This window comes from Saccopteryx bilineata, chromosome 1, assembly GCF_036850765.1.
Source record: "Saccopteryx bilineata isolate mSacBil1 chromosome 1, mSacBil1_pri_phased_curated, whole genome shotgun sequence".
Classification (NCBI taxonomy): Eukaryota; Metazoa; Chordata; class Mammalia; order Chiroptera; family Emballonuridae; genus Saccopteryx; species Saccopteryx bilineata.
The window spans coordinates 128,009,834-128,025,403 of NC_089490.1; the positions used below are offsets into that span (position 1 = coordinate 128,009,834).

The 15,570-nt window shown below is 43.3% G+C and overlaps 1 protein-coding gene across 1 annotated transcript in view; it reads left to right on the top strand.

Moving 5' to 3' along the window:
* ANKRD33 (ankyrin repeat domain 33) overlaps nt 1–15,570 on the top strand; it is a 33,590-nt gene extending 18,020 nt beyond the window's left edge. The window contains 9 exon segments of the mRNA XM_066252627.1: nt 12,599–12,675; nt 12,904–12,933; nt 12,935–13,007; nt 13,009–13,113; nt 13,352–13,370; nt 13,373–13,477; nt 13,652–13,768; nt 14,829–15,242; nt 15,245–15,570. Of these exon segments, the coding sequence (XP_066108724.1) occupies nt 12,599–12,675; nt 12,904–12,933; nt 12,935–13,007; nt 13,009–13,113; nt 13,352–13,370; nt 13,373–13,477; nt 13,652–13,768; nt 14,829–15,242; nt 15,245–15,570 (1,266 nt within the window).

Below are 15,570 nucleotides of genomic sequence, written 5' to 3' on the forward strand. Positions count from 1 at the left end.
AGTTTAAAATAACAATTATTAGGATGCTCAAAGATATTAGAACAACAATAGATGGGATGGTCATTATGAACACCTAAATAAAGAGATAGCAGATATAAAAACGGACATTGAAATTGTAAGGTCGGTGGATGGGGGCATGGTGACGTAGGAACTAAGACCCGCCCACTTTGGCTAGGACCGCCCACAATCAAGCCCGCCAAAGAAGGCTTCCCAGGAACCATTTGGAAAGAAGCGGTCGTCTGCCAGCCAGTGAAATTTCACCACGTCATAGTAGCTCCACCTCCCTAGAGGGACCCTTTAAATATCTGCCATGCGGTTTAATCTTTGCAACTTCCCTAGCCTCCATGTTTCTTTCCTAGGGGCCAGGGAACCTTGCCGGGCGGGGTGTGCGCTCTGTACTCAATAAAGCCGTTTATTATTTCACACTTTGCGGCTCCGAGCCCCGTTCCTCCCTTCTCGGCGGGGAAAAATACCTTACAGAAATAATAAAAAAGAATCAGTCAGAAATGACAAATACAATATCAGAAATGAAGAACACAATGGAAGGAATTAAAAGCAGGATGGATGAAGCAGAGAATCGAATCAGCGAGTTAGAGGGCACGATAAATAAAGGCACAGAAGCAGAGCAGAAAAAAGAAAAGAGACTCAAAAAGTCTGAGGAAACTCTAAGAGAGCTCTGTGACAACATGAAGAGAAATAACATCCGCATCATAGGGGTTCCTGAAGAATAAGAGAAAGAACAAGGGATAGAGACTTTGTTCAAGCATATCATAGCTGAAAACTTCCCTTAATTAAGGAAGGAAAACATCTTACATGTTCAGGAAGCACAGAGAACTCCATTAAAGAGAAACCCAAAGAATTCAACACCAAGACACATCATAATTAAAATACCAAAGCTAAGTGATAAAGAAAAAATATTAAAAGCTGCTAGAGATAAAAAGACTATCACCTACAAAGGAGCCCCCATAAGGATGACTTCTGACTTCTCAACAGAAACACTTGAGGCCAGAAGAGAATGGCAAGAAATATTCAAAGTAATGCAGAACAAGAGCCTACAACCAAGACTACTTTATCCAGCAAGGCTATCATTTAAAATTGAAGGAGAAATAAAAAGCTTTCCAGACAAAAAGAAACTCAAGGAATTCACTACACCCAAACCAAGGCTGCAAAAATGCTAAGGGGCCTGTTGTAAACAGATCAAAGGAGAAAAAGAATATAGCAAAAGAGGAATACAATTTTAAAAAATAAAATGGCAATAAACAATTACATATCAATAATAACCTTAAATGCAAATGGATTAAATGATCCAATCAAAAGACATAGGGTAGCTGTGTGGATAAGAAACCAGGACCCAGCCCTGGCCGGTTGGCTCAGCGGTAGAGCGTCGGCCTAGCGTGCGGAGGACCCGGGTTCGATTCCCGGCCAGGGCACACAGGAGAAGCGCCCATTTGCTTCTCCACCCCTCCGCCGCGCTTTCCTCTCTCTTCCCCTCCCGCAGCCAAGGCTCCATTGGAGCAGAGATGGCCCGGGCGCTGGGGATGGCTCTGTGGCCTCTGCCTCAGGCGCTAGAGTGGCTCTGGTCGCAATATGGCAACGCCCAGGATGGGCAGAGCATCGCCCCCTGGTGGGCAGAGCGTCGCCCCTGGTGGGCGTGCCGGGTGGATCCCGGTCAGGCGCATGCGGGAGTCTGTCTGACTGTCTCTCCCTGTTTCCAGCTTCAGAAAAATGAAAAAATGAAAAAAAAAAAAAAAAAAGAAAACAGGACCCATACATATGCTGTCAACAAGAGACACACCTTAAAAAAAGGATGCACATAGACTGAAAATAAATGGATGGAACAAAATATTTCACACAAATGGAAATGAAAAAAAAGCTGGGGTAGCAATACTTATATCAGACAAAATGGACTTTAAAACAAAGACTATAGTAAGAGATATAGAAGGTCACCACATAATGATAAAGGGAGCAATCCAACAGGAAGATATAACCATTATAAATATCTATGTACCTAATATAAGAGCACCTAAATATATAAAGCAGACTTTGATGGATTTAAAGGGAGAGATCAACAGCAATACTATAATAGTAGGGGATTTCAATACCCCACTAACATCACTAGATAGATCCTCAAGAAAGAAAATTAGCAAAGAAACAGCAGACTTAAAGGGCACACTAGATCAACTCAATTTAATAGATGTCTTCAGAACCTTTCAACTTAAAGCAGCAAAATATACATTCTTTTCAAGTGCTCATGGTACATTCTCTAGAATAGACCACATGTTAGGGCACAAAAGCGGTCTCAACAAATTTAAGAAGATTGAAATCATATCGAGCACTTTCTCTGAATACAATGGCATAAAACTAGAAATCAACCACAACAGAAAAACTGAAAAATACTCAAACACTTGGAAACTAAATAGCACGTTCTTAAATAATGAATGCGTAAACAATGAGATCAAAGAAGAAATTTTAAAAATTTCTAGAGCAAATTCCTTGAAATATACAATCTTCCAAAAATCAATCTGGAAGAAGCAGAAAACGTAAACAGACCAATTACAACAAATGAGATTGAAACAGTTATCAAAAAGCTCCCAAAAAAGAAAAGTCCTGGGCCTGATGGCTTCACAAGTGAATTCTACCAAATATTCAAAGAAGAACTAACTCCTATCCTTCTCAAGCTATTTCAAAAAATTCAAGAGGAAGGAACACTTCCAAGCTCCTTTTATGAGGTGAGCATAATTATGATTTCAAAACCAGGCAAAGACAACACAAAGAAAAAAAATTATAGGCCAATATCCCTGATGAATTTAGATGCTAAAATCCTCAACAAAATATTAACAAACTGGATCCAGCAATATATGAAAAAAAAATCATACACCATGACCAAGTGGGATTCATTCTTGGGAGGCAAGGCTGGTACAATATTCGCAAATCAATCAATGTGATTCATCACATAAACAAAAGGAAGGAGAAAAACCACATGATAATTTCAATAGATGCAGAAAAAGCATTTGATAAAATCCAGTACCCATTCATGATCAAAACTCTCAGCAAAGTGGGAATACAGGGAACTTACCTCAACATGATAAAAGCCATCTATGACAAACCCACAGCCAACATCATACTCAATGGGCAAAAATTAAAAGCAATCCCCTTAAGATCAGGAACAAGGGAAGGGTGCCCCTTTTCACCACTCTTATTCAACATAGTTCTGGAAGTCCTAGCCATAGCAATCAGACAAGAAAAAGAAATGAAAGGCATCCAAATTGGAAAAGAAGAAGTAAAACTATCATTATTTGCAGATATATGATATTGTATATAGAAAACCCTAAAGTTGCAGTAAAAAACTACTAGACCTGATAAATGAATTCAGCAAGGTGGCAGGATATAAAATTAATCCTTAGAAATCAGAGGCATTTTAATACACTAACAATGAACTGTCAGAAAGAGAAATTAAGGAATCAATCCCCTTTACCATTGCAACCAAAAAAATAAAGCACCTAGGAATAAATTTAACCAGGGAGATTAAAGACTTGTACTCGGAAAATTATAAAACATTAAAAAAAGAAATCAGGGAAGATACAAACAAATGGAAGCATATACCATGCTCATGGTTAGGAAGAATAAACATAATTAAAATGTCTATATTACCCAAAGCAATTTATAAATTCAATGCAATACCGATTAAAATACCAATGACTTACTTCAAAGATATAGAACATATATTCCAAAAATTTATATGAAATCAAAAGAGAACACGAATAACCTCAGCAATCTTGAAAAGGAAGAATAGAGTGGGGGGTATCACACTTCCGGATAACAAGCTATACTATAAAGCCATTGTACTCAAAACAGCCTGGTACTGGCATAAGAACAGGCATTTAGATCAATGGAACAGAACTGAGAATCCAGAAATAAACCCACACCTTTATGGACAACTGATATTTGACAAAGGAGGTAAGAGCATACATTGGAGTAAAGACAGCCTCCTCAACAAATGGTGTTGGGAAAATTGGAAAGCTACCTGCAAAAAATGAAACTAGACCACCACCTTACACCATTCACAAAAATAAACTCAAAATGGATAAAAGACTTAAATGTAAGCCATGAAACCATAAGCATCTTAGAAGAAAACATAGGCAGGAAGCTCTCCGACATTTCTCGCAGCAATCTATTTGCCGATTTGTTTCCACAGGCAAGTGAAATAAAAGACAGGATAAATAAATGGGACTATATCAAACTAAAAAGCTTCTGCACAGCTAAAGACAATAAGAACAGAATAAAAAGACAAACTACACAATGGGAGAACATATTTGACAATGCGTCTGATAAGGGGTTAATAACCAAAATTTATAAAGAACTTGTAAACTTAATACCAGGAAGACAAGCAATCCAATCCAAAACTGGGCAAAAAAAAAAAAAAAAATGAATAGACACTTCTCCAAAAAGGACATACAGATGGCCAATAGGCATATGAAAAAATGCTCAACATCACTAATCATTAGAGAAATGCAAATTAAAACCACAATGAGATATTACCTCACACCAGTCAGAATGGCGCTCATCAACAAAACAACACAGAATAAGTGCTGGCGAGGATGTGGAGAAAAGGGAACCCTCCTGCACTGCTGTTGGGAATGCAGACTGGTGCAGCCACTGTGGAAAACAGTATGGAGATTCCTCAAGAAATTAAAAATCGAACTGCCTTTTGACCCAGCTATCCCACTGTTAGGAATATACCCCAAGAACACCATAGCATTGTATGAAAAGAAGAAATGCACCCCCATGTTTATGGCAGCATTGTTCACAATAGTGAAGATCTGGAAACAGCCCAAGTGTCCGTCAGAGGACGAGTGGATTAAAAAGCTTTGGTACATATATACTATGGAATACTACTCAGCCATAAAAAATGATGACATCGGATCATTTACAACATGGATGAACCTTGATAACATTATACTGAGTGAAATAAGTAAATCAGAAAAAACTAAGAACTATATGATTCCATACATAGATGGGACATAAAAATGAGACTCAGAGACATGGACAAGAGTGTGGGGGTTACGGGGTGGAGGAAAGGAGAGGGAGGGATATGGGGGAGGGGAGGGGCACAAAGAAAACCAGTTAGAAGGTGACGAAAAACAGTTGGACTTTGGGTGATGGGAATGTAGCATAATCAAATGTCAAAATAACCTAGAGATGTTTTCTCTGATCATATGTATCCTGATTTATCAATGTCACCCCATTAAAATTAATTTAAAAAAATGTATTAAAAAATATGTGCTGTAGCTAAAGACAAAACAATGGGCAATGACCATATTAGGGAAAAGTAGTTAGACATTTCATTAATCAGTGCTCAATCTGTATTCCTGTGATTAAAAGGGCAAACAATTTTCAGGTTAAGCAAAACCATTTCCCTTTATTAAAGGTATAAATATTTGAGAATATTAACTAAACTTGAGTCACTGCTATTAAATTCCTGTGAACATTCAAAGTTTTTTAAAAATTATTTTTATTTATTTATTCATTTAGAGAAGAGAGACAGAGAGAGGGGGGAGAGAGAGAGAGAGAGAGAGAGAGGAGAAACAAGAAGCATCAACTCCCCATATGTGCCTTGACTGGGCAAGCCCAGGGTTTTGAACCGGTGACCTCAGCGTTCCAGGTCAACGCTTTATCCACTGCGCCTTGACAGACCAGGCTCAAAGTTTTGTGAAGGCAAAAATATGTAAACAATTTTATTAAATAAACAAATGAGTAACAATGAGCATAAATAAAAACCCAAAACAAAACCTCTTAATGCTACTGTAACAAAATTAAATTTTTTTCCCTTTAATATTGACATTGGCAACTTTGAAATGCAATTGCTGGATTTAAAAAAACAAAGAATTGTGGAGCTCGAAATTTGAACGTTTTGCCTGACCTGTGGTGGCGCAGTGGATCAAGTGTCGACCTGGAAATGCTGAGGTCGCCGGTTCAAAACCCTGGGCTTGCCCGGTTAAGGCTCATATGGAAGTTGATGCTTCCTGCTCCTCCCCACCTTCTCTCTCTCTCTCTCTCTCTCTCTCTCTCTCTCTCTCTCTTCTCTAAAATGAATAAATAAATTAAAAAAATTAAAAAAAAAGAAACTTGAACGTCTTTGTGCTGATATAGAAATATTGGAGAAAAATAAATGTGAACTTAGTTCATAGCTCAAGTGGTCTGCTTTGAAAGACCTGGTGAAGAAAGATACGTTGATTTTTAACACCTGGAATAGTATTCCTGACTCATATATAATCAGCTGAAAAAACTAGTGTTTGGTGTTCTTTCCTTATTCGGGTCTACATATAAATGCAAACAATCATTTTCAAGCATGAATCTTATCAAAAGTAAATTGAGAAGTCATCTTATTGATGAGAACCTAGAATCATGCCTAAAATTAAAAACAGCAACATTCAAACCTGACATGCCCAAACTTTCCAAAGAGATGCAAGGCCATTGTTCATATTCGTGTTTGTCAGTCATTGCCATGATTTAATTTTATGGATACCTTACAATTTAATTTTATCAATAAATTATATCGTTATTAAGTATGATATCAAGTTTTATTCAATGTACTTATAGTTTAACTAAGACTTAAAACTTTAAGTAAAGTTTATTAAGTTAGTTTTAGGGAGCGTTGTGGAGTGAAAGAAGATGTAGTGTCAAGCATTGAGAAAGGTATGTTGAGATGGTTTGGACATATAGAGAGGATGAACGAAAGAAGAAAGACGAAACAAGTATGCAAGACGAGTGTGGATGGGAGAATTGGAAAGGGTCGACCTCAGTGAATGTACCTCAATCAGATTGAGGATGTTTTTAGCAAAGGCCATTTTAGGAGTACCCTAATTAAGGTAGTAACAATGTACCTACCTATATAGTTTAAGTTTAAAAAATTTGGCTTTCAAAAGAAATTTCAATCTTTGTACTGTTGATATTTGGCTCTGTTGACTAATGAGTTTGCCAACCACTGTGCAACCAACTGAACCATCTGGCAGGGCTGCTTGCATTTCATTGGCCAAAATTGTGTTACATGGTCACACTTAACTAAAAGATGACTAAAGCAAAGGGAGGTTATAGATAGGAATTTTGTATCTAATCAGCAATGACTAACACATAATCTAGTTACAGGGGTCCCCAAACTTTTTACACAGGGGGCCAGTTCAGTGTCCCTCAGACCGTTGGAGGGCCGCCACATACAGTGCTCCTCTCACTGTCCACCAATGAAAGAGGTGCCCCTTCCGGAAGTGCGGAGGAGGGCTGGATAAATGGTCTCAGGGGGCTGCATGCGGTCCACGGGCCGTAGTTTGGGGACGCCTGATTATTTTTTCATCTGCTGCACAGAATTCCATAGTGAGCATTTGCCATATTTACTGTGATGTCTAGAGGTACAGCAGCCATTTTGTGACCATGAGGAAAAGTCAAGAGACTCCTAAAGAAGGCCCTGACATCAAGTTACATCAACACTAAAAGCTTCTTATCCATGAACCTTTTATCTTATGTAAAGAATAAATCTTTATTTGTTTAAGTCACTTGTGTCAGTCAGGTTTTAATTGCAGAAAACATTAATAAACCAGGCTAGTTAAACATAAAAAGATGGAGAAGCAGGCTCTAGGTCCAGGAGCAACTCCCAATTTTGAAAGGCACATGATCTCTGCCTGTGATCAGGAAGACAACAGTCACACTACAGGAAGCTGATGAATCAGGAAACTACTTACCAGAGTTCCAGTGCATCTGTGGTGATCTGCGACAGCAAAACGGATGTCCCATGCTCTTTGGCTCTGTTCTAAATTTATGTCTCTTGCACAAGAGCAGAACCTAAATCAGATTCCCACCTCAAGGGAATCTGGGAAGTGTCATAGCTTTCCAGCTCAGCAGTTCAGAAGAAACACTAAAAGGAGTTTAGGATTAATGTGGAGTGGCCAGTCTATGGCAGCAACCACAGCACTGAGGTCAGCTTTACTTATGACCATAGGCACTGGTATGCTGCACAGAAAATAGGTCCTGAAAACACAACATTGAATGGGGGAAAAAAGAAGTAACAATTCTAAGGAGTTAGTTAAAACACACACACATCAACCCTACCTTTTTCAGTGAAATGTACATTTTCAAGGATATTTAAGTGTCAATAGATAAAGAAAAGTAAGAGGAGAATGAGCTATGGGGATCAGGAATAAAAAAGGTAAACTAAATAAGGTAAAATAAAACAAGAACGAGGGATCAGTCTGATGATGGGAGGGATATAAACAGAGGAATATGATTGGTTCAACTTTCTATACCTGAGGTCCAAGACCAATCCATTAAATTTAATATTAATATCAATTTAAAAAATAACCTAGAAGTAAATTTAACCAAGGAGGTAAGACTTGTACTCGAAAAATTATAAAACATTAAAAAAAGAAATCAAGGAAGATACAAACAAGTGGAAGCATATACTGTGTTCATGGATAGGAGGAATAAACATCATTAAAATATCTATATTACCCAAAGCAAGCTATAAATTCAATGCATTTCCTATTAAAATGCCAGTGGCATACTTCAAAGATATAGAACAAATATTCCAAAAATTTATATGGAACTAAAAAAGAACACGAATAGCCTCAGCAATCTTGAAAATGAAGAATAAAGTGGGAAGTATCACACTTCCTGATATCAAGTTATACTACAAGGCCATTAAAATCAAAACAGCTTGGTACTGGCAATAAAAACAGGCATACAGATCAGTGGAACAGAACAGAGAACCCGGAAATAAACCCCTGCTTTTATGCTCAATTAATATTTGACAAAGTAGGTAAGAGCATACAATGGAGTAAAGATAGTCTCTCTAATAAATGGTGTTGGGAAAATTGGACAAGTACATACAAAAAAATGAAACTAGACCACCAACTTACACCATTCACAAAAATAAACTCAAAATGGATAAAAGACTTAAACGTAAGTCGTGAAACCATAAACATCTTGGAAGAAAACATTGGCAGTAAACTCTCCGATACCTCTCTTAGCAATATTTTTGCTAATTTATCTCCACGGGCAAGTGAAATAAAGGACAGGATGAACAAATGAGACTATATCAAACTAAAAAAGACTTAAATATAAGTCGTGAAACCATAAACATCTTGGAAGAAAACATAGGCAGTAAGCTCTCCGATATCTCTCGCAGTAATATTTTTGCCGATTTATTTCCACAGGCAAGTGAAATAAAGGACAGGATGAACAAATGGGACTGTATCACACTAAAAAGCTTTTTGCACAGCTAATGACATCATTAACAAAATAAAAAGACAACCCACATAATGGGGGAACATATTCACCAATATGTCTGATAAGGGATTAATAACCAAAATTTATAAAGAACTTCTAAAACTCAACACCAGGAAGGTAAACAATCCAATTAAAAAATGGGCAAAAGAACTGAATAGACACTTTTCCAAAGAGGACATACAGATAGCCAATAGGCATATGAAAAAATGTTTAACGTCACTATTCATCAGAGAAATGCAGTATAAAACCACAAGAGCCTGACCAGGCAGTGGCACAGTGGCACAGTGGATAGAGCATCAGACTGGGATACAGAGGATTCAGGTTCGAGACCTCGAGGACGCCAACTTGAGAGCAGGTTCATCTGACTTGAGCAAAAAGCTCACCAGCTTGAGCCTGAGGTCACTGGCTCAAGCAAGGGGTTGCTCGGTCTGCTGAAGGCCCACGGTCAAGGCACATATGAGAAAGCAATCAATGAACAACTAAGGTGTCGCAACGAAAAACTAATAATTGATGTTTCTCATCTGTCTCTGTTCCTGTCTGTCTGTCCCTATCTATCCCTCTCTCTGACTCTCTCTCTCTGTCTCTGTAAAAAAACAAACAAAAAAACCCAAAAATAAACAAACAAAAAAACCCACTGATACCACCTCACACCTGTCAGAATGGTGCTCATTAACAACACAATAAGTGCTGTTCGAGGGTGTGGAGAAAAGAGAACCCTTCCGCACTGTGGGTGGGAATGCAGACTGGTGCAGCCACTGTGGAGAATTGTATGGAGTTTCTTAAAAAAATGAAAAATGTAGCCTGACCAGGTAGTGGTGCAGTGGATAGAGTGTCGGACTGGGATGCGGAGGACCCAGGTTCGAGACCCTGAGGTTTCCAGCTTGAGCGCGAGCTCATCTGGTTTGAGCAAAAAGCTCACCAGCTTGGACCCAAGGTCGCTGGCTTGAGCAAGGGGTTACTCGGTCTGCTGAAGGCCCACGGTCAAGGCACATATGAGAAAGTAATCAATGAACAACTAAAGTGCCACAACAAAAAACTGATGATTGATGCTTCTCATTTCTCTCCGTTCCTGTCTGTCTGTCCCTATCTATCCCTCTTTCTCACTCTCTTAAAAAAAGAAATGAAAAATGCAACTGCTTTTTGACCCAGCTATTCCACTTTTAGGAATATATCCTAAGAATACCAAATCACTGATTCAAAAGAAGAAATGCACCCCCATGTTTATTGCAGCATTGTTTACAATAGCCAAGATCTGGAAACAGCCAAAGTGTCCATCAATGGACAAGTGGATTAAAAAGCTGTGGTACATATACACAATGGAATACTACGCGGCTGTGAGGATAAAGGAAATCTTACCTTTTGCAACAACATGGATAGACTTGGGGATTATTATGCTAAGTAAAGGAAGCCAGGCAGAGGAAGACAAATATCATATCTCACTTCTATGTGGAATCTAATGAACAAAGTGAACTGATGAAGAGAATAGAGGCAGAGGTGGGGTTACAGGGAGCAGAGGGACAGCAGTCAGAGGGAAGGGGGATGAGGGGATGGAATCAGAGAAGGTGAAGGGATTAGTGAAATTGTATATACATAACACATAGATACAGATAAAAGGACAGCAAATCCCAGAGGGAAGGGGGGAGGGAGTTAGGGGGGAGGGGGCAAAGGGGTATAAATAGGGACACCGGGTGGAGGGTGAGGATGTTATATTCAGTGGGACACTTGAATCCATGTAAACACAATAAATTAAAATAAATAAAATAATTTAAAAACAAAGAATAATTTATTATTAAATTAATAAATAATTTAACTTGAATAATTAATGTATATTAATACAACTTAAATATTTCCTATTTAATTGACCACACCAAAACTAATCCATTAAACTTAATATATTTTAATTTCTGTACTCCTAATTGGCAATTCTTTAAGGTTTTGTTTTTTTTTGGTTTTTTTGTTTGTTTGTTTTTTTCTGAAGCTGGAAACGGGGAGAGACAATCAGACAGACTCCCGCATGCGCCCGACCGGGACCCACCCGGCACGCCCACCAGGGGCGACGCTCTGCCCACCAGGCGGCGATGCTCTGCCGAGACCAGAGCCACTCTAGCGCCTGGGGCAGAGGCCAAGGAGCCATCCCCAGCGCCCGGGCCATCTTTGCTCCAATGGAGCCTTGGCTGCGGGAGGGGAAGAGAGAGAGAGAGAGGAAGGAGGGGGCGGGGGTGGAGAAGCAAATGGGCGCTTCTCATATGTGCCCTGGCCGGGAATCGAACCCTGGTCCCCCGCACACCAGGCCGATGCTCTACCGCTGAGCCAACCGACCAGGGCCGCAATTCTTTAAGTTTTAATTTCCCCTGAACCTCAAAAAATAAATTCAGGTAACTCCTGAACAGAGGCGGATTAAGGTCCGCCGAACCCGGGCGCAGAAGAAGGTATTGGGCCCCTTTAAAAAAGGCGAGAGAGCCTGACCTGTGGTGGCGCAGTGGGTAAAAGCGTCGACCTGAAATGCTGAGGTCACTGGCCTGAAACCCCAGGCTTCCCTGGTCAAGGCACATGTGGGAGCTGATGCTTCCTGCTCCTCCCTCCCTTCTCTATCTGTCCCTGTCTCCTCTCTCTAAAAAATGAATAAATTAAAAAAAAAAGGCGAGAGACAGGGAAAATAAAAATACATGTTAACCATATTTTTAAATAAATAAAAACGTACTATGTACTGTACTATTAATGTTAAAATTGCACATATGAAACCAAACTTGTTATTAGAAAAAAGGGTAAAGCTGGGGTTTTGCTGGGCCCTTCAGAAGTGGGGGCCCAGGGCTCCACCCCTGTGTCCACGGTTAAATCCGCCTCTGCTCCCGGAGCTTTACCCCGTTCCCCTGTCCCAGCCGGTAGTAAAATGGCCACCACACTCCCACCCTGTCACACCCCCACGACCTCATCAAGTCACGCACTGCCAAAGGGAAGGACACTTCAGGCGTCCCGAGAGACCCTGACCCTTCTGTCTTGGAAGGATCTGTTTCTGGTGCAGCTAGTCTCCCCAGAAGGTGGAGGATAGCAGGTCTTACCCCAGAGCCCCAGGAGCCTCGGGACCTTGGGCTCCCGCCCGTGGGGCCCCGCCCACTCCGGGCGAAGCCTTGGTGCGGTGGGAGGCGGGGGTCTCGAGGAGAGCATCCGCCCCTCCTGGCCCCCTTCCTTACTAACCCGGCTTGATCCAGCTCAGCGCTAAGGTATTTACAGCAGCTCTTAAGTCTAGCCGTCTGTCACCGGCGTTGCTTCCTGGGGAAACTCCACCTCAATCGCTCCAGAGATCTAGTGACTGTGCTCCCAGGAATCTGGGGGGCGGGGTGCTGTGGGCCTCAGCAATGACGGCTTCCTAGGGAGCTTCCGAATCCTAGGCAAGGTCCGGTGGGAGAGAAGACCACTCCTCTTGAACCTCCCTGGGATCCTCACTTAGAGTGAGCCACTCTACCCTTTGGGGCTACTGCCTTTCCTTGTTCTCCCCTCAAAGGTGCCCACCCCCACCCCGCAAGCGTTGAGACCCCTCCCTGGGATGCAGGGAGATACTGCTCCCCCTCATTCTGTGTTAGAGATGTCAACTGCATGAAGAGGAGGGACTCACCCTCTTGCCACCAGGCTGGAAGAGGCAGAGCTGCCACTGTGGAGGGGAACTGGACATGTCTGAGGCACTCTCCAGCCCTGGCAGTGAGACCCCTGCCCCAGACTGCAGGCTGGGGGCACTCACTGTACTGGGCCTGTGTCCGCAATGGTTCTGCCCAGCTTCAGGCCATGCTTGATGATGGGGTCTCCCCAGAGGAGGCCACTCAGGTGGACAGCAACTGGACGGTGAGCTACCCCAGTTACTTACCAGGACCGCTGGGGCAGCTTTGGGTCCCCGCCACTTCACACTTATCCTGAAAGAGTGTCAGGGTCAACACCCAATGTCTGGGTCCTCAGGAAGAAGGGAAGGGGTGAGAGTTGATCATTACAGAGATATCTCTGGGACAATGTGGGTTTAGAGAGCACAGAGACCCCAAGGAGCTCCTGGGAGAAAGCACAGGGGCTGAGCTGCCCTTCCCCGCAGACAGACCTCATGGTCACATGCTACATGGCTTCTGGAGTGTTGTGGCCCTACTCAGCTGCTGTCCTTTACTGAATGTGCACCAACAAGATGAAGGAGACACAGCTCTCATGCTGGCTGCCCAAGCGGGTGTGAGACCACTGACCCCACCCTCTGCCGGTCCCCAACTCTAGACCGGGCCATAGCTTCACACTCTACATTATGTTCTCCCACTACAGACTCTGCTGTGTTGGGTAGAAGGTGGGTTTGGGGCTTCAACACCCCTTTCCTGGGGATCCCAGATCTACCTTTGGTGCTCTGCAGGCCATGCACCTTGAGTGAGTCTCCTGCACAACTACTCTGCGGGCCTGGACTTGGAGCACGGAGCCCCGTGGGGGCTCACAGCGCTGACGAAGGCTGCCACTCAGGACCGCTCTGAATGTGTGGCTGCCCTCCTCATGGCTGGTGCATAGGCTGTGTGGACCAGGATATGTGACCTCTGATCCCTCCCCCAAGCCAGCTGTCATATCCAGTCAGCTGGAGATAGAAGACCAATCTAGGTTGACATGCTGGACAAGGGGAGTGTGCTTGGACTTCTTACTATCAACAAAGTTCAGCTCCGGATAGCTCTGTTTGTGTTATTAATGGAAGTCCCAGAAAAGAAAGCTTGAGATGATAACCTAGACCAACTGGAGAACACCTAGAATAAAAAAGGCTGGTATCTGAAAGCAGACCTTCATGTTCTCATCCTGACTCTGCCACTAGCCGAGTGACTCTGGGCAGATGGCCTCCCTCTCTGGGCCTCACCAGTATCCTGAGAGTGTTGGCCTTCTCCGGGTGACTTCCAGCTCTGACAAGCCAGGGTTCCAGAGTCACAGTGATGTGTGGTTGAGATGTGTGGCCGTATGGAGTTGTTCTGGAGTGAAGGCCACCCTACCTGTGGAGTCAAAGGCCCCCATTCCCTGAGGTGGGACTCTCCTCTGTTGATCACTCTGGGGGACCCCAGTTCTCCAGCTTTTCCCTTCTCCATCCATCAGATTGGTTTGGGGGTGAGAAGGGGGGGCTTTGCACCTTCACCTTTGACTCAGAATGACTGCTACACCTCCCAGGATTAGAGGGGTTTGGTGATGAGAAGAAGGACCAGCAGAATCTCCTACCACTTACCCCAGGGGGTGCCGCCTGGGCCTCCCCATTCCCTGGCAGCCTGCATACCACACCTCCAGTCGGTTCCTTGGTTCACGGAGTCCCCGTTCTGTTCCAGTTTGGAACCCCCCAATATGATTCTCTGTACTCTTTCCCCGTCTCTGTATTTCAGTTTTCTTTATCAATCTCAAATAAGAGGTTGGGATCTAGGACAGGTCCTGTCCCTGGGCTGCAGCCACTGGGGGATCCCAGAATCCAGATGTGACAAGATGGGTGGGACTCTGGTTTTAAAGTTAACCCAAATCAGTCCTGCAACAAAAGAATTAGACCTTCTGCAAATCACCAATGACTGCCCCAGCCCACATCACCCCTGTGTCCCTCCTGACAGCAGTGGATCCCGCTCGGGGCAGGATGGCCCTTGAGTGGGCAGTGCTGTCTGACAGCTTTGACGCCGTGCAAAGGATCCAGCAGTTGCTGTAGTGGCCCCGAGGTAAACAGCTCAGCTAGCACTGCCGACCAGAGTGGCGGGCCTTGCCTAGACTTGTGGCCCAGGCCCACGTTGCCCCATCTCTCCTAAAGAGGTTACAGGCCACCTTGAGCCTTCCCTTTGCCCAGTTTCCTCAGGAAGGGGGTGTCCTGGACCACCCTGTGACCATCACAACCAGCCTAGCCAGTCCCTTTCTCACCATTGCCTGCCACACTCTGTGCTCTGACCACCCACCTGTGCTGGGAACCCGAAGCAAGTCTGTGCCAGAGCTGCTAGGCACTGCTCCTCCCCTCCCCTAGTACCCCCCATAGGTAGTCCCAGGCTCCTGGTCCTCATCCCTTACCAGAGTCCTCAGGGTTTGTTAAGCATGTGCCCTCAGTGGCTACAGCCCAGGGACAGTACCAGTCCCAGGCCCCGAGCCCTCAAGATCCTCCTCTCCAAGGCACCCTCATCTCCCAGCCAATGCAAGCCAGAGCCCAGGCGTGCAGGGCATCACAGGCTGACCCTTCCCCTCTGGCCATACCAGGAGCTCAGGGTGCAGAGGAGGAGTCAGGAGGAGGAGGCTAGGCTGGGCTGGGAACAGGGAATAAGCCCCTTCCCACAGGCTCCTTAG